This window comes from Pan troglodytes, chromosome 13 (genome assembly GCF_028858775.2).
Source record: "Pan troglodytes isolate AG18354 chromosome 13, NHGRI_mPanTro3-v2.0_pri, whole genome shotgun sequence".
Taxonomy (NCBI): Eukaryota; Metazoa; Chordata; class Mammalia; order Primates; family Hominidae; genus Pan; species Pan troglodytes.
Window position 1 is genome coordinate 103,674,997 of NC_072411.2, and position 20,129 is coordinate 103,695,125.

At 39.5% G+C, this 20,129-nt stretch overlaps 1 protein-coding gene and 1 non-coding gene across 2 annotated transcripts in view; one reads left to right on the top strand and one right to left on the bottom strand.

Annotated features, from left to right (window-relative positions):
- Positions 1 to 580: 580 nt before the first annotated feature.
- The window catches only part of MPP4 (MAGUK p55 scaffold protein 4), a 49,329-nt gene continuing 29,780 nt past the window's right edge, over positions 581 to 20,129 (bottom strand). The window contains exons 11-17 of the mRNA XM_054679226.2: positions 13,980 to 14,021; positions 11,670 to 11,840; positions 10,308 to 10,388; positions 5,543 to 5,636; positions 5,047 to 5,155; positions 3,162 to 3,296; positions 581 to 871 (exon numbers count right to left, since the gene is read on the bottom strand). Coding sequence (XP_054535201.1) covers positions 680 to 871; positions 3,162 to 3,296; positions 5,047 to 5,155; positions 5,543 to 5,636; positions 10,308 to 10,388; positions 11,670 to 11,840; positions 13,980 to 14,021 — 824 coding nt within the window. The 3' untranslated portion in view covers positions 581 to 679. The remainder of the gene's footprint in view (positions 872 to 3,161; positions 3,297 to 5,046; positions 5,156 to 5,542; positions 5,637 to 10,307; positions 10,389 to 11,669; positions 11,841 to 13,979; positions 14,022 to 20,129) is intronic.
- LOC112208448 (U6 spliceosomal RNA) lies at positions 2,190 to 2,294 on the top strand. The gene has a single exon (XR_002942933.1). It is a non-coding gene; the product is annotated as a U6 spliceosomal RNA (small nuclear RNA).

Consider the following 20,129-nt stretch of genomic DNA (forward strand, 5'->3'; position numbering starts at 1 on the left):
TCAAGAATTTCTGTTAGTCCCTGGTTTCTTTAACTCTGAGACACCGTTTCACTCTTGTGATTTTCTATATATAGGTCTCTGGGATTAATCCATTGCCTTTTTCTAATTTAGGCCTGCATGTAGATATTGGCTGTAAGGAAAATTAGTGTTTGTCACACCTCTCATGAGAATAATTTTTTCCTCGTAGGCCGATTTGTAAATAGTGAAGGCAGTGCAGTTTCTTGTAGGTTTTGATTTTAGATGTGAAATGTGTACATTAAACCTTTCTTGCTGAGTTAGTCAAGTAAGCACTTTTTGTAAAAGATGTTTTCATAAAACACGTTTCATAGAGTACAGTTTCTAAAGTTAAATATTGCTTATTTTATTTAGGAAAGCTCTTTATTTAAATCTTAAAAAGATCATGTGAAATCTGCAAAAGGTTCTCATACTCAGTGACTTAACGTTATTCATATTTCTACCACAGCTGCATATGAGGTAAAGGAAAAAAAAAATAAGTTAAAATAGGTAACTACATAACCATACAATAAAAATTTTTTCAAATAAGATTAATTAATAAACTGCTGCACTTTTAAAGTTGTACACATTAAAATGGGTCAAATACTGTTGTTTTAGATTGCAACTATGGATCGCTGTATCAAGGGTACAGTGTTAAAACTCCAGCATTAAACAAGAAGTCTCATTAAGACTCAGTATCTGAGGAAATCCATGTTGCTGGTACCCACTGAGGCTCCTCCTGAGCCTTCTGTATGGCAGACAACAACTGGGCACATGCATCGTGCAAGCTGTCATTCACAATCACATGATCAAAAAATTGGCCAAACTGAGTTTCCATTCTTTGGGCTAAATTTTCCATCTCTTGTAGGTCTTCATCCTTTAGGAGAAATAGAAAAATATGGATAGTACAGACTTAATTGGACAAATGGAAAAAATACAGTTTGTTATGCTGTCACATTCAGTTGTGAAACTATGTATAAAAACAGTAAGGTCCGAAAATTTTGCACAGATGATTTTCAATAAAGTTTCAAAAATATTTTTTCAAAATTCTACAAAACTAGCAAACTAGAAAATAGTAATTTTTTTGCCCTCTGTTATTGAAATAATGTGGCTAAGTATAGATAAAATATATATATTTTTTTTTTAGACAGGGTCCCACTCTGTCCCAGGCTGGCATGCAGTAGGATCATCTCAGCTCACTGCAGCCTCTGCCTCCCAGGCTCAAGTGATCCTCCCACCTAGGCCTCCCAAGTAGCTGGGACTATAGGCACATGCCATCATGCCCAGCTAATTTTTGTAGAGAAAATATAATTATTATAACAGGTATAAACATATCCTTCTAAATTAATGTGAAGCATAAGCAAAGCTGGGAAAACTTTATCACTGTCCACAGTATGTCATCCTTTATTTCTTAGAAATGTATTACTGAGATAAAGAAATTTTAATTTGGAAGTTTTTTTAAATAATAAAAGACTGAAGTTTTTATTTTAAAAAATGAGGTCCAATAAATGTCTTCTAAACTACAAAACTTATGTTTTAATCTTTAGTCTTAATGTCTCGTCATGTTTTGCAAAATTTAGTCATGGTTTGCAGACAGATTACTCCCCTCAACTTCCCGTGTGAACTTATCTTACTCTTACCTAAACACTTGAAACTTTTTAACCATATACAACATAAAACCAAAGAAAATGTACCAGTTTAAATAAAATTTAAACGTAAATTTCAAGTGAACATTAATCTGATAGGGATAACATTAAAGATACAAAATGGCCACTTTCAACATGAGGATGGTATAAGCCAGTTATATTATGTTTCTACTATTGTGAAATGTTCATTTAATGAAGGTAATTTGGCATTCACTTGGCACTAATGCATTAAATTCATTGCTGTTATTTTCTTATTAGTTCATGAAAATAGTACAACTTGTCACCAATACAATCTGAAACACAAATACAAATGCAGGCACCAAAATCTTGTGGCTTTACAAAGTGACCATACATATGATCCAGAAACAATTTTGTTAATTTGTTTAGACTGCCATAAAAATGAGAACAATTTTAAATGCCCATAAGACTCAGCAAATACATTCATGGACTCCACTGTTCACAAGGCAAACTGGAAAATCAGACCTCCATAGTCATTGCAAAAAATATGAAAATAAAAATAATAAGAGAAAGGATAATTTAAAGATACCTGTGCTTGCTTTGGTAGCACACAGACTAAAACTGAAACAATGCAGAGATTAGCATGGCCCTTGTACAAGCATGACATACAAATATTTAGTGAATCATTCATATTTTTAGTTTCAATTTTGCCAGGTAAATAAATTCTAGAGATCTGTTTCACACAATGTGAATATACTTAACACTAAATACTAACACTGAACTGTACACTTAAAACGGTTAATATGGTAAGTTTTATGTATTTTTACCACACATATACACACACACACAAGTGGCTGTAATATCTTGATGTGGGTGATGGTTATCTGGGTGCATACACATAAAAATTCATTAAACTGTACACTCTGTACACCTTACTGAATGTATGTTATGACACAATATTTAAAGCGTATTTAATGTAAAATATATGTACGCAACCGGAAAAAAATCACCTGTTCTAAGATGAGATCACTGATTAATTTCACTTGGCTTGCCCCCTCTATTATTACCATCATCATTTTACAGATGAGATATACTCACTGAGCATTTTTAAAGTAAGCTTTTAAGTAAAAGATATTCTGTTTAAAATACAAACACCAGGCTCATATATGCCCAATTTCTGTTTGGCTTTGCAAACTACGGCTCAAGGATTTTTTTTTAAGCTAGACCCAAAAAATAAGAAAGTAAAAAATAAGGGTAGCATCATAACATTTATTAAACTTCATATCTGTAAGTGATGTCCATCCAAAAGGATAAATCGTAAGGGCATTATCCATTAGAAACAAAAATTACATTCTCTAACACAGATCCTGTAGAAACAATACAGTTTTAATTTTTTTCTTTAAATAAAACCATAGTAAACCATTTTACTGAGGGCCTTTTGGGGAGGGGGTCAAAAAGGAGGAGGAGGACAATGAGATCAGAGATCCTTGGCCCAGCCCAACCCAGATCTCTCCCACGCAGAAGCCACTGAAAGCAATACAGTAGTTTTTGATTTGCTCTTACTTTGAACTTCATGTCCACATAGTAGTCAGTAATAATCTTGGCATTTTTCCGAGATTGTTTCATACACCTCAGATTCGATGGCTTTATAAATATGACATAGGGCTTCAGTTCATGGGTTCGAACCCCTTGAATATCCTACACAGAAAATTTAAATGCACATTTATTTTTTGTTTGTGTTGTTTTGAGACATGGTCTTGCTCTGTCACCCAGGCTGGAGTGCTGTGGTGCAATCACAGCTCACTGTAGCCTCAGCTTCCCAGGCTCAAACGATCCACCCATCTCAGCCTCCCAAGTAGCTGGGACCACAGGCATGTGCCACCATGCCCAGCTATTTTGTTTTGTTTTATTTTGTTTTTGAGTCTCATTCTGTTGCCCAGGCTGGAGCGCAGGGGCGGGATCTCTGCTCACTGCAACTACCGCCTTCCCAGTTCAAGCAATTCTTGTGCCTCAGCCTCTCTAGTAGCTGGGATTGTAGGCGTGTGCCACCACACCCAGCTAATTTTTGTATTTTTAGTAGAGATGGGGTTTCACTATGTTGCCCAGACTGGTCTCAAACACCTGGCCTCAAGAAATCCTCCCATCTCGGCTTTCCAAGGGATTATAGGCATGAGCCACTGCACCTGATCTAAATGCACATTTAAAAACAGAAGTCCTAGCTTTCTAGAGTGAACATGAAGCTTCTCAAAATTTCTAAGACCAGAAATTAGCAATTATTTTTAGAGTATAGTCTCATGTACCCTCAACTCCTCAATTCTAAAAAACAAATGAACATTTTAAAAATTTGAAGATGGAGTTTTAGAATCAAAATTAAAGTCAAATCCTGACTCTTATTAGCTATGACTAGCAATTGAAATCTTACTAGCTGAGTAAGAGTCTATACATGAGAGAATCTCATTTACTGAGAGTAGGATTCTATACATGATCTCATATGACAAAGACAAAGACAGACTCTTAAGGTGGATCAGCTCTGTTTCACCTTCACTTCCCTTTCCTCTTGCTATTATCTCACATTGGATACTACTACCATCTGTTTTCCTCTGATTCTCTAGCACACAAAGTATATTTCTAAATGACTAAGAAAACATGGCTAGGCGCAGTAGCTCATGCCTATAATCCCAGCACTTTGGGAGGCTGAGGCAGGTGGATCACTTGAGCCCAGGAGTTCCATTGCCAGACCAGCCTGGCAAACATGGCGAAACCCTGTCTCTACTAAAAATACAAAAATTAACCAGGCATGGTGGCTTGTGCTTGTAGTCCTAGCTACTCGGGAGGCTGAGGCACGAGAATTGCTTGAACCTGGGAAGCGGAGGTTGCAGTGAGCCGAGATCATGCCACTGCACTCTAGTCTGGACGACAGAGCAGGGCCTTGTCTCAAAAAACAAAACAAACACAGACACACACACAGACACACACACACACACGAAGAAAATACAAAGTTCATAAAAATTGGGCCTACGGATTGCATGCTGTTTATCTTACCTTAACTTGCTCACCCCTGCTCCATTCTACATGTGGTCTCAGGAAGGTAGCCACAGATATGACAACATAGAAACCTCACCTCCTTGTACAAAGCAACATCTTATTCACTCCACAAGAAGTTACTCTGATGCCTTTGTGATCAAGGTTAAAGCAAGAAAGATTCTTGCTTCTCTTTGTGACCACTCAATCAGTTCTGCTTTTCTGTCTGAGAAGCAAGACTTCTTTCCCAACTAAAAGTAAAATGTTGTCAATTGACACATTAAGTAAGATCTTATATATGGGAAATGGCCTTATTCTTAAAAGGCTAACAGAATAAATGTCTCAACTATAACCTACAGCATGTGCACAAAAAATGGATGATACGCATTCATTGTTTGGGGACATAAATATTCCACCATGGACCCACCTGAGGCTCTAAGTCCATGACACAGATCTTTCCTTCGACAAGGACTGTTTGAACAGCATCCACACTAGTGCCATACAGGTGGCCTTTGTACTCACCATACTCCAGCATCCTGCAAGAGCAGGCCAAACAAAACAGAACACTTTCTACAAGGAAAATATTATTAGTAGGAACATGAGGATAAACTGCACTAGAGTTGAATATAAATATGTGGACTTTATTAACACAGAAAGAATGAATAGATATTCAAGAGGTGAACAAAATGAGCATATCTAGAGTTTATGTATTTCCTCAAGTTCTCCAAGGTTTGCAGACTCCATTCTGCTCCCTTTCCAAACCCAGTGAGTTGGTGTGCTGTATATCGATGTACATTTCTTGCTTAACTCCTCAGAAACCAAAGGAATTACCCAGGAGATTTGGAAAATACATAAAAATAGGGAATCTATTTCAAATGTAAAACAACAAGAGGTAAGAATCAGCTTCTGAACCTCTACTTTACCTGTGACTATATATGAGGCTTTCAAATGTTTCCTTGGACACATAGTGATACTCACGCCCATTCATTTCATAACTCTTTTTAGTACGAGTAGTGTCTATCAGAAAAAGGGAATGAAAGGTTTCAGTGTCTTCAGAATTCTTTGATTACCAATATGCATTTGAATAAAGATATCTAATCAAAATAAATAAATGAATATATAATCAAGGAGATAAAATGCTAGAACTAAAAAGAAGAAGCCTGAATTGGTGATAAGTTCTCGTATCAAAATCAGTTAGTCTATAAACCTTTACTGAGTGCTTATGGTATGAAAAAGAATGCACTAGGTATTAAGCCAGCATAAGAAAGACCTAAGGGAACACCTGTTATTACTTCAAAATAAGTGCTAGTGAATTATGTGTGAACCTTTATATGCCTGAAGGCTCCCAGGTAGCAATACCAATAATATCTTACATTTGGATTGTGCATTTCCCATGATCTCATTTCATCTTCCACACTCTTACCTTAGGTAAACTGTTAATATCTATATTTTACTCATAAGAAAAGCTTTTGGAGAAACTTGCTCACATTCATAAGACTGATGAAAAGCGAAGTTGAAATTAGAACCTACGTGTTCTGACTCCTCTAGATGAGTGTTTTTTACAACAATAGATTCTCAAATTTGAAATGGAGAAAGCCCATGACATTCTGCAATCTTGACCAGATGCATTAATACCCAACTGAGTGGTGATTCGTTTTAGGGATCTCTAGGAGGGAAAGATTAGCTGAGTCTAGATTCCGTCTGATTCTTTGATATGGCCACTTTGATTACAGACTCTTCAACTTAAATAGTGCCAGGTTGTATAGAATATAGGAGTTCATCAAATATCTAAAAGTTATTTGTTGTCTGCTCATTCATTTATTCAACTAGTGTGTACTGAGTGCCTACTATGTTCCAGGTATCATGTTAGGTTCTGAAAACACAAAGATGAGTAAGACAGTTTCAACTCTGCATCCTATATACTGTAAAGCTAGTCCCTTAATCTATATTACCATTAGTTCCCCTTATTCATACAGAATTTGTGTATTTGCATCTGACAAAGTTTAAGGATGAAATAGATCAACATCTGATGATATCAATACATGGAAATGATCAAGTAGAAGCTAGAAACTGGCCTTAAATTATCAAAGGAGTTACCAACCTTCAAGGGGGTCTAAAAGCAAATGTCATCTTGGGGTCATTTTTGTTTTTTCCTTATTCAAGCCTCTCATCAGATCCTTAGAGTTCCTACAGTTACATCACATCTCCCATAGCTTCCTACTTAAAACAAAATTCTAGTAAAACCTTATAGCTCTCAGGTGATAGTGAATTATGTCAATCTAAACCCAAGATGACTCCTCCTTTGCTTCCACTGGACTAATATTTATATGGTAGGTTAAAGTCTGTGAATTGATCCATAACTCGAGGTATCCATTTTAAGCTTAAAACCTCAATTTAAAAAGCAAAATATGAGCAGTATTTTCTCACTTTGAATGATTAAAATTCTACGTTGATATTCTTAAAATTCTTCTATATTCTGTGGGCATTTTATTTTTATTCAGACTATCGAAAAATGGTGATTTTGGCCGGGCACGGTGGCTCACGCCTGTAATCCCAGCACTTTGGGAGGCCAAGGCGGGTGGATCACCCGGGGTCAGGAGTACAAGACCAGCCTAGCCAACATGGTGAAACCCTATCTCTACTAAAAATACAAAAATTAGCTGGGCATGGTGACGTACACCTGTAATCCCAACTACTCAGGAGGCTGAGGCAGGAGAATTGCTTGAACCCAGGAGGTGAGTTTGTAGTGAGCCGAGATCACACCACGGCACTCCAGCCTGGGCAATGCAGTGAGACTCCATCTCAAACAAAACAAAACAAACAGAAAAAAAAAAAAGAAAAGGAAAATGTTGATTTCTTTGGTAGTTTTTGCTTTTCAGATTAATGCACATTCCTGTACATGAAAGCAGTACTTCAGAAAGCACAGCCTATAGCATGCGATCATAAAGCAACTTCTTGGTCTCCCACAGCCCTTCTGTGAGGCAAGATCTTCCCCAGCCCCTGCACAAAATTCTAGCAGTTTCCTGGCTGGGCGTGGTGGCTCATGCCTATAATTCCAGCACTTTGGGAGGCTGAGGTGGGCAGATCACTTGAGTTCAGGAGTTAGAGAACAGACTGACCAACATGGTGAAACCCCATCTCTACTAAAACTACAAAAATTAGCTGGGCATGGTGGTGGGTGCCTGTAATCTCAGCTACTCGGGAGGCTGAGGCAGGAGAATCACTTGAACTCATGGGGCAGAGGTTCCAGTGAGCCAAGATCACACCACTGCACTCCAGCCTGGGCGACAGAGCAAGACTCCGTCTTAAAACAAAACAAAACAAAACAAAAAACACTAGCGGTTTCCATGACTCTTTCACTCAGGTTTAATTTTAAAAGTCTATCATCACTCATGCCACAATTTCATTTTCATCATCCAGTCTCAACTGACTAATTAAAATTCCATTCCCACATAATCATCAAAATTATAAACTTCACTTAGGTTTTAGGCTGCTTCTCCACACATCTGGCTCAAATTTGCTGCACCAGGGAAGCCTGCGCTCAGAGAAGCCAGACGAGAGCCAGACGAGAGTATGAGTCACTTCTCTTTCCTTTCACCATATTTCTACTGCTCCTGCTTCTCTCTGCCCCCGATAGATCTCACTTCCACTGGTTTAGAACTCTCTAAGGCTAGAGTGCAGGGAGGGAGAGGAAAGCAGGAAGGAAGGTTCTGGTTTGGCAAATACTGATTCTGGCTGCTATTGGCTTTCTTTAGATTTGGCAGATCCTTAAATCCGGCTCTTTCCCTCCTAAATGATATATTGGGTTATTTTGCAAACCCTATCACCAATACAAGGCCTCTCAAGTCCATTCCTATTCCAGTTCGTCATCTGTGATTCCTTCCAAAGCCTGATATATTTGGGAATCCACTTTTGGCCTTTTTCTCCTCAGGCTTCCTCCTGGGCAGGAATCATATAACCCTGGGCTGACTGTCTTATACATTACCTGCCCAGATCTGGTCCTTGGGGAACATCATAAGTCTAGCTGTGATGGACCCTACAAGGACAGCTACTTCCCAAATTACAGCCATTGGCCACTTCCTGTAAGCTCTTCTCCTTTGGATTTTTCAGGTGTAATTCGGACACCATTCTTCTGTGTCCCCCAAAGTGCAGAAGACACATAGGAAGCTCTCCAAGTGGTTCCCCTAGGTTCCTCTGTCTTGTCTTCAGGGGAGGGGGAAGCAAGCACACCCACACACTCTTCCCACACTCAGTGGGTCGGGAACACCCAGCATCGCTCTCTCCAATAAAAGCCTCCCCAAAAAGCCCCATGAATCTCCCTCCCCAAGCCTTTTATACCCTCGAGGTGTGTGAAGAGTTTAACTTGTTTTCACATTCCTCATTTAAAGATGTGCATCTTAGTGCCTCAGTCAAAATTTTAACTTTCTTTTACACATATTAGAAACAATGCATTATTATACACTATTATAAACATGCATTATTATGAACTTTCTATTTTCTTGAAATCAGGAATTCTATCTCAAGTCTTGATCTTTTCTATTTTTACAATAAAACAGGTTGTCTTAGAGTGATTTCAAAGGTTTTTTTTGAAGGATGAATCTCAGTATGAAACAAATAATTCCTTCTATTTTTAGAATTGTAGCTCTCAAATGTCTTAAAGCTTAAAAAAAGAAACTTCATATAACAACTCTAAATGGGTAAAAAACTCACACAACTCTATATAGAGAAAAGTCTGGAAGATTACGTTTTAGGAGTTGCTTTGGAGCTGGTAGTAGTAAAGGAGGAGCTTAGGAGAAATAAAGAAGTTACGAGTAAAAGGAAATAAGAAAACACTTTTTTTTTTTGAGTCGGAATCTCACTTTCTCGCCCAGACTGGAGTGCAATGGTGCAATCTCGGCTCACTGCAACCTCCGCCTCCCAGGTTTAAGCGATTATCTGTCTCAGCCTCCTGAGTAGCTGGGATTACAGGCATGCAGCACCACACCCGGCTAATTTTTGTATTTTAAGTAGAGACGGGGTTTCACCATGTTGGCCAAGCTGGTCTTGAACTCCTGACCTCAGATGATCCACCCACTTCAGCCTCTCAAAATGCTGGGATTACAGGAGTGAGCCACCATGCCCAGCCAGAAAACACCATTTTTTAAAAAGCTGTGTATTTTATAATCATACTCATAAATTTATATAAAGTTGTATATGCATATATCAATTTTTAGATAGTAAGCACTGGATGTATGTTAACTATTATTGCTAACTATTAGTTTGCCTGAAAGGCCATCCCTATAATTGTTAAGAAATAGAAAAAAAGCCATTTTAGACTGTTGTGGGGTAGGGGGAGTGGGGAGGGATAGCATTAGGAGATATACCTAATGCTAAATGACGAGTTAATCGGTGCAGCACACCAACATGGCATATGTATACATATGTAACAAACCTGCACGTTGTGCACATGTACCCTAAAACTTAAAATATAATAATAATTAAAAAAAGAAAAAAGCCCTTTTAAAAGCCAGCTGCCTACATTCCAATAAGTCAATTTTCCTTATTAAAATAAATATGGTTAGAAATACCTAAGAACTATCCCTGGTGTTGTATACTTTTACAACAAAGATGGAATGACATAGTTAAATGAGATCAGCAAAGAAAGTTTTACCAAAACACAAACCATTATGAAAGCAAAACTAAACATACGTGGCACAGCACTTTGAAAATGGCTGGGATTAAATTCAATAAGTTGTCTTCTGAGCTCATTTACTCCAACACCAGAGGGTCCTAAACACAAAAAGTCACACACAGAAATCATCAGATGTAGATAAGTATAATTATGTGATGGAATTATCATTTTAGTCCTTCTACTGAAGAAACTTGAGAGCAAATATTTTTAGGGAAATTATGTAACTTCCTTTCTCATAAATTGGAAGAACCCCAGAAAACTCTTGGGAATTTTTCTAGTGACCCATGGAGTAATCCACATTGTTTCAACATTCAGGAATGAGGTAAGGAATCACAGGAACCTGACCCCCAGCAAACTTCATCTAATGTTGAATGCCATGAGAATTAGCTGGTCTCATTTTAGAGAATCAGAGAGCTCTGCCTTTCTTCTTCAAATGAAGTTTTTATCAAGTGACAGCCAGAAACCAGCATCAACAATTATAGGTTCTGTGACTTACAGAATTCAGGGGCACATTCCTGACAGATGATCGAGTCAGCACCCCCATGTCCGGCTGGAGGCAGGGCCGACTTCATGGGTATAGAACCTGTGCAGTTACACAGGGCACATGCTTAGAAGGATACTGTGCTTGGATGAATTCTCTACTATTGCATCTTGAAATCTTTGATAATTTTTTAACAAGGGGCCCTTGCATTTGCATTTTACAGTGGGGCCTGCAAATGATATTGCTGGTCCCAGCTGTAAGGCACATCGTTCTGCTCTACAGGGACCTGCCTTGCTCATGAAGCTAAACACGCAGACACGAAGGCAGTAGGATACAAGTTGCTACTGCTACAGGGACCAACTTTGCAAAAGTCATGGTCACAAAAGCAGGTCACTCCTGCACTATCTTTGCCATGATCTTTATAAAGCACCAAAGATACAGTCCAGAAGATGTTAGATACTTTTCTAAATGAAGTAGTTACAAATTTCTTAGGGGAATGGACTTTAAGAATTTAACATATTTCTCAGGGAAATGGACGTTAAGAATTTATTTTCAGGATACAGGTTAATGATCTGTCTGGGGAAACACTCATCTATGTTTACAGAACAATTCTAAGCAGGCAAAAAAAAAATCTCAGTCATAACGACATCGTAATACTGGTTATATAGTTCATGGACACCATGTCATAACACATTCACTTGTAGATTTTTTAAAAAGCTTGTTACAATAAAATGTTACTTATAAACACACATGTACAATGGCTTTGTTTTTTAAAAAAGGTATTTGTATGGGGGTCCATAAAGAGTTCTACTTTCACCATTATTCCCAATGCAAGACACCTGAATCTAGAAGGAAGACTTCTCAAGGAGGAGGAGAGACAGTGCATGCTGGGACATACCCATGAGCACTATGAGGCGGTACTTGTCTGAAGGGCGTCGCTGGTACCTCACCACCTCCTCGTAAGGGGCACCCACTGCACTGTAGCAGCTGCCGGTGCAGCACACACTGGCATGCAGCGGGCTGAGGTGAGACTTCCTGCGACAAAGGCGCATGCTGCGGCGGAAGCCAGCTAGGGAGGGGAAGTGCACAGAACGTAAGAACCAGGCAGGAGAGATCACTTGTAGCTTCACACCTGATGAAATATGTAGCAACCATGATCCTAAAGTGTTCATTAATATAGTCAGGTCTGTCTGAAGTTAGAAGATGGGAAGTAATATGAGGGAAAAATATGAAAATGCCCCCTGTGCTAGCCCATCTCGCACCTGCTCTGGGCCAGGCATTGTCTTGGGTGCTGGCGATAGATGGCTCAACTAATCCAAGGCCACTTTCTCATGAAATCTACATTTTGTAGAAGAAGAGAGACAAACATAAAAAACAACAAAAAATAAGTACTCATAAGAAGACCAGGTAGATAGAGAGTGATGGGGGTGCTTTTTTAGATAGGCAGTAAGGTTGGAGTATCTCTGAAAGGTTGGCGTTGAGCAGACATCTGGAGGAAGGCAGGGAGCCAGATCAGGAAGCCTCTGCAGAGACGGGCAAGCCAGGCCAAGGGAACAGCAAGTGCAGTGGTGCAGAGAAACGAACTGTGCTTGGAGCATTTGAGGAACAGCAAGTGCAGTGGTGCAGAGAAACGAACTGTGCTTGGAGCATTTGAGGAACAGCAAGGAGGCCTGTATAGCTGCAGGGCGGTAAGCAACAGGGAGTATGGAAATAGGGTCAGGGAAGTGGCTGGAGCCAGATCACACAGGGCCTCTGAAAGTGTTGGATTGTTGTGGAAGTGTGATGGGAAGCTGTTGGCAGTGACATGATTTGATTCATGTTTCTGAAAGACTCCTCTGGTTGGTGTAAACCGTAGGGAGAGCAAGTGTGGCCTCAGGAGAGAGCAGTTAGGAAGCTACTGCAGCGGTCTGGGTGAGAGATGAGGGTGGCTTGGGCCAGGGTAGAAAGAGTGGAGCAGCCTCATTTTTCACATTTTTCAGGTGGTTTCACTAAGACCCAGACAGGTTAGGTGGTTGCTTAGGACTGTGTGATCAGTGCAAAGTTGGACACATGGGTCATGATTTCTAAGCTCCTAGATTCCTGCTTAATCTGCCTTTCGAATCATAGGGCTTTCTGGTATCTTCAGAGCTGTTTCCAGGTGCTCTCAGTAGACAGAGTTAGCAACTCTATGTGTACATATAAATACACATGCACATTTCGATCTATATTTGTATGTCTATATATTTGAAAACCATGAGTTCACACCAGTACATACAATGTCAATCCAACACTACAGGATTCATTCTAGACTTCCCCTTTCCATGTTTATAACTCCCTTCTCTAACAGTGAGAACCCTGGCCCTTGTTTTTTTTTTTTTTTTGCTTATTGTATCAATCAAGAGCACTTAAGTGTGCAAGATAGGGGACAGACAGTGTCGATAGCCTCGCACAAAGTGTCAGAGCCCAAGCTAGATGAGGCGGGCATCTTTGTAAAGCCTGTTGGGTATCAGAGGCCAAGTGATGGCAGCTGCCCTCTTGATTTTACTCTGCCTCTGACAATTGGCACCAGGCTACCATTGTCCCCTGCACAGATGCCTTCTTCACCCTGCTCATGCTCCTTACTCTCCACCTTTGTGTAGCTGCCTACTCTGCTCAGCTCTACCTAATAGCTTTTAGGCTGAATGATTCTGAAAGCAATACAGAAAGGTGGCCCCTTGTTTTTTTTTTTTTTTTTTCACGCTCCCCTGATGATTCCAAAATGCATCCAGCTTGGGAACCAACCTTCTAGACCCTGCGGCTCTGCTAGTTTTCCCCTGCCTCCCTATAGAAGGAAGCCCAGAGCGGTTTTACATGAGTGGTACCTGGTCCTTCACAAAGCTCTGCCCAGGTGACAGATGATAGAAATGTGGCCATAAGAAGTAAGTTTAAAAGTCAGAGACTTTGTCTCTTTAGCATAAGATAAATAGGTTACAAAACAGTCTGGAAGAAAACAAAAAGATTTGTGTTTGATGAATAATGAATAGATACCCAGTGGAAATTAGATGAATAACAATGAATAATTAATAGATCAGAATATTGACAAGAAAAAAGGACAGAAAGAAAAGCAAACTAGAACGAGGAACAGGTCCGGAAATGTTCATTAGCAAAAGAAACTTTCAAAACAGTGTCAGGTTTGGAAACATAATTTAACAAGTGACAGAGACCCACCTCTTGTTAATTTATCACCTACCTATAAAGAACTTCTGACCGTAGCCAACAAATTCCTCCTTGTCTGAAACACAAAGAACAGATGGAGCAGAATATGTGAGAGCGAGAAGTTTATTCAGAATAAATTCATGAAATCATTTTCAACTTTTCAAGTGACCACCTTAGTAGATGGCAGCAGAGTTGAATTTATCCTTGAGTGGCTCACTGAATGTTCTAAGCATTTTTCATCCTATTATTCACACACAACAAACTATAGAGACGCACTTCACAGAATTTGAGCGTTACACTGAATGTATTCTGTCTAGTATGGTTAAAGCCAAAACCAGTTTATTAATTTTTTAAGACAAGTTTCTTTAGGATATGTTTAAAAATACATACCCAGTTCTTATGTTTTTACTATGATTCAGTATCATATAACTTTAAATAAGCTTAAAGTAGCTTTTTGTTCGTCTCCCTCCCTGCCCACCCTCCTGCTCTTGTTGCTCACTCTGGAGTGCAATGGCACGATCTCGGCTCACTGCAACCTCCACCTTCCGGGTTCAAGTGACTCTCGTGCCTCAGCCTCCCGAGTTGCTGAGATTACAGGCACGCGCCACCATGCCCTGCTAATTTTTGTATTTTTAGTAGAGATGGAGTTTCACCATGTTGGTCAGGCTGGTCTTGAACTCCTGACCTCAGGTGATCCACCCACCTCAGCCTCCCAAACTGCTGGGATTACAGGGCTTACACCTGGCCTTGTTCTTGACCATACTGTGTTTATAATTTTTTTTTCTGCAAGTCCTATAATTAATCTCTTTGCTAGATATGGGTTTTTATTTTCCCCCTCTTAAAAGGGTTCATTCTATATAAGATAAGATTTGCTCTGTGGCTGCCAAATGTTTCTGACTGGCCAGGACTCTGAGAGACAAAATGAGGAAAATTGTGCCCACTGCCTCTGAAGCATCTAGAGATAGTTCAAACTCCTGTTTCTCCTTTCATTGAGATCTCAGGAAAAAACTCCAGAAAAAAAGTTATTAAGAAAATTATTTTCAAATTACTTTTTACTTAAGTTCCTTCTCAAATATATAGCTCTGCTCTGATCATTGAAATAATATATGGCCAGGTGCAGTGGCTCACACCTGTAATCCTAGCACTTTGGGAGGCCGAGGGTGGCAGATCACTTGAGGTCAGAAGTTCGAGACCAGCCTGCCCAACACGGTGAAACTCCGCCTTTACTAAAAATACAAAAAATTAGCCAGGTGTGGTGGCTTGTGCCTGTAGTCCCAGCTACTCGGGAGGCTGAGGCAGGAGAATCACTTGAACTTGGGAGATGGAGGTTGCAGTAAGCTGAGATCATACCACTGCACTCCAGTCTGGGCAACAGAGAGAGACTTTGTCTCAAATATAAACATATATATAAAATATAAAGAGCATTTGTTAATAGAATGAACTGACATATGCAACCTTTTTTCTTAACCTTTTTTTTTTTAAGTGTTTTAAAATACAAAGAAAGAAAACACACCAATATCAATTCCATCTTCTGGTAAGTAAGTATATTTTCTCACTTAGATATGTCAATAAGTTTAAAAGGAAATGTTTTCTTGGGGATACATTTATAAAGCTTAATTATTTTTATTGTTCTTTTAAATGTTGTCTATGAAACTGAATATTTAATCATTGATTTCACCCACAAAATGTCATATCCTTGGAGAACCTCACAAACTTAGTTTGGAAGTGTGTTTCCTCGGGAAAAAATGTAAATATGAGGGGAAAACCGTAAACAACAACAAATACCATATCTTCATCTTAAACATTATCCGGTCAAGTATTCATTTTTGAGGCACTGAAAGATCTTAAACATAGTTCTATTTGGTATATCTAGGAAATAAAAACAATTACCTTCTGAAAGTTCCTCTGGATATTTGGGTAAGTGCAGAAACAGACATGAAAAAGTTAAGCCTTTAAGAAGATCATGTTAGCCATCAAATCAAGGCAAATGACATAAGCAAGACGTGCACGTCACCACTAGCAAAAGGTAACTCGGGTAAGGCCTGGCAAGGCAAATGATCACCACATGATTGGGACTGAGAAACTGGTTTGCCCTGACTCCGCTGCTTGGGACAGTAACTTTTTCTGAAAGTTGCCTATCAAGACTCTCCCTGAAGGCTTTTTAACCCAGGAAGACTCTACTTGGTTGGCACAAAATGGGGCTTCAAAGGGAGAAGTTAAAGGAAAGTAACAGGTTTGAGCCTTCTCTCTCCTCTCTCCCTGAGGCAGTATTGCAGCAGCTCTGTGAAGGGGAGGAAGTGGTAGAAATGGTGCTGAGGCTGGGTGCTGCAGCAGCCTCTGGCCCGAGCGAGGGTCCTCATTCCTTCCCCTTCCTGCGTCTCACACAATTCCATCCCCAGCTGCCCCATGAAGACAGAGGAAACCAAATACAAAGCAAACTGTTTTCTTTGTTTTCTAGATATCACAAAATAGCCATATTCTGTTTTTTGGTTTGTTTTGAGATGCAGTCTCCTCTGTCACCCAGGCTGCAGTGCAATGGCGTTATCTTGGCTCACTGCAATCTCTGTCTCCCGAGTTCAAGCAATTCTCTTGCCTCAACCTCCTGAGTAGCTGGGATTATAGGCATGAGCCACCACGCCTGGCTAATTTTTGTATATTTAGTAGAGACGAGGTTTCATCACGTTGGCCAGGCTGGTCTCGAACTCCTGACCTCAAGTGATCCGCCCGCCTCGGCCTCCCAAAGTGCTGGGATTAGAGGCATGAGCCACCATGTCCAGCCTTTCTTTTTTTTTAATGACGCTTCTGATTAAATAAACTATACAATCACCTCATCACCTCCCGGGGAAATTCAAGGAAGTCATACTATACTTTATTCAGACTACAGACCGAAACTGAAGAACCTTAACTGCTCACTAAGCAGTCTAAGTAACAGAATTAAGCATCATGGAATGCATGCCAAGAGTTCTATGCTTAGAAAATATGCCAGCTGGGTGCTAATTGTTCCTTAATTGAGCTCCTCAGAGAGCTGGGTTCAGAACGTATCGATGCTTGAGAGTTCTCACTTTTCCAGCTGAGAGGAGTCCACAAGGGGCGTTTTACAGTAGGCACCTCCCTCTGCAGTGCTGTTCTCAAAGAACTGGCTGCTGACTCCCCCAAGGAACAAGATTTCACTATAATAACGCCCGCTAACACTTGTGTAGCACTTCCTGTGTACCAGGCACTGTTCTAAGCACTTTATTCATATAAATTATTGTTCCCATTTTAGAGGTGAGGAACCTGAAGGGCAGAGAGGTTAAGAGCCAGAGAACCCGCAGTTAGTGAGTAATGAACCCAGGGTTCAAACTGGCCAATCTGGCTGGAGTCGGTGGTCTCACCCACTGCCTCTCCTTCCACAGACCCGCAAACACTCCCCGGCCTCAACCACAGCCTTCACATGTGGAGTGTTTTCCAGTGGGACAGAACAAAGAAGGATGAGAATAAGCTAGAGGAATTAAAAACTAAGCCAATCCCAAACACTGGGCAAGTATAAATAATCAATTAAATTATTTCTAACAGGCCAACCATCTAATGGAAAACAGGAAATTTTGAAACAACATAAATGTACATAATTTAGAAAAGTGGTTCACAACTCATCTGTCTCAATGCTTTCTTTTTTTAATAACTAATATTTGTAGCAATCTCTCTACTTTTATGAAAGGAAATTAATCGATGGCATAATCTACCACACATGTAATTTTAAAAATCAATACAATGCTCCAGCTGTAACATTAAAAAACATTTTAAAAGAAGTAATTTATATTTTAAAAAATATATATATATTAAAAGTATATATATATGAGGCAGACAGATCACTTGAGATCAGGAGTTCGAGACTAGCCTGAGCAACATGGAAGCCCGTCTCTACTAAAAATACAAAAATTAGCTGGGTGTTGTGGTGCACACCTGTAATCCCAGCTACTCAGGAGGCTGAGGCACAAGAATCACTTGAGCCTGGGGGATGGAGATTGCAGTGAGCCCAGATCACACCACTGTACTCCAGCCTGGGTGACAGAGTGAGACTCTGTCTCAAAAAAAAAAAAAAGTGTATATATCAAAATATAAATCCTTGGGCATAACATCTTTGGAAGACCTAAGAAACTACTAGATGCTTATATTAATATTTACTTATAACAAAGAAGCATGGATTCAAGAGAAGTAAGAAAATCAGAAAATATTCCTTATATGAAGTACAGAAAAATAGAAAAGAAGCAGGTGGACACTAGAATAAAAAGTGCTTTGGTAAGTAATAAAAGGCTAGATTTATTTGTATGTGGTAAGAGAAAGAAGGAAATTGCCTTAATTGGGGTAAAGATAATATGCCAAAGCAATTAGAGACCAATTAAATGGGAGAAAATGAGGGAAAATAATATACTTGGAATTGGATAAGTCATATTAACATGCCCCAGCAGGTTTGCAGTTTAAAAATAAAATTCTATGGGGCCTATTTTGTTTTTAATGATGTCAACATTATTTTGAGGGACAGACACTTGATACTTACCATATGTCATCAATAATAACAAATAATATATTAAAGAAGAAGAAAATTAATTCAGTATAGATATACTTTCCAGTTTATTTACGAGCAATATCGAATAAACCGGATACGTGGAATAAATCATTCAATAATTGCAAGGCAATGCCTGCATTCTGTTTGAATATCTCTCTCCGTAATGACTGTCTTCTAAACCACTGTGTTTCTCATGCTAAATCTTATGAAAACTTTTTGTCTATTGAAAAATGACCCTTTTATATTTGTAACGAGTTTTGTCCAGCAGGACATTCAGAAGATACGTGGGTCAAGAGACACTAGTTAAAGGCCAGGAGTATCCCCAATCAATGTGACAATAAAAAAATGCTCCCAAAAAGTTCCAAAATGCTGCATCAGGGACAGTACTAGCCCTGTGAGAAGTACTGGTTAAGGTAAAATCTACATCTCTCAACTGCACTGTTGCTGTATTTTTTAAAATATATTTTATTGGGACCAGGTGTGGTGGCTCACTTTGGGAGGTCAAGGTGGGAGAATCACTTGAGGCCTGGAGTTGGAGACAAGCCTGAGCAACACAGTGAGACCCTGTATCTACAAAAAATTGAAAAATTAGCCACGCATGGTGGCATGGGACTGTAGTCCCAGCTACTTGGGAGGCTAAAGTGGGAGGATCACTTCCCTGAGCCAAGGAAGTCAAGGCTGCAGTGAGCTATGATCATACCACTTGCACCTCAGCTTGGGCAACAGACTGAGACCTTGTCTCAAAATAAATAAATAAATTAGCCAGGTGTAATGGCATATGCCTGTAGTTCCAGCTATTTGGAAGGCTGAGGTGGGAGGATCGCTTGAGCTCAGGAATTCGAGGCTGCAATGAGCCATGATCACACCACTGCACTCCAGCCTGAGTGACAGAGAGACCTTGTCTCAAAAACATTAAAAATTAAAATGAAAAATAAATTTTATAATGTATATTTGAGGTTGACAATATGATGTGGGATACACGCAGTTACTTTTTAATTTTTTTACTGTTGATATATTTAAACAATTATTATAATCCTAAATATGTGTATAAATTGCATCAAAATTTAGAATATACATTTAAAAATCAGTACCAAATACTCATTTTTTACTTACCAGATTCAAATGTTTCTTCATCTATGATTTTCCATGGAGGCAAAAACAAAAAATGTTGTTACATGACTATCTACACTGAGTCTATATTTTAAGTCTAATTCTCTGGCCCCTACTTCTGCCCATACACCACCTTTTTAAAGTTTTTTTCCTAAATCAAGGTCAAATCGATGGTGTCTCTATGGCACATATCAGCTTTACATGAAAGACATGGTATTCGGCAGTTGAGCCATGATGACAGTCAGGGGTGCAGCAGGAGCTTAAAATAAATAAAATAATAGAGGGTGAATAAAATAAAATGTAAAAAGCAGCTCAGAGGGAAGGGGAAAGTGGAATGTCAGGGAAATCCCTAGAGATTGTTGGATACTGCTCGGCTTTGCTGCAGAGGGCTTGCCGATGTAGGAGGGGTGCACCCTGCCTGAAGAGTTGGGGACCCACAAACGGGGGTGATGACGAGGAGAGTGAGCATATGAATGACTTGATTACGTAGGCATGATCAGGTGGCTGAGAAGGATGTGAGATAAACCA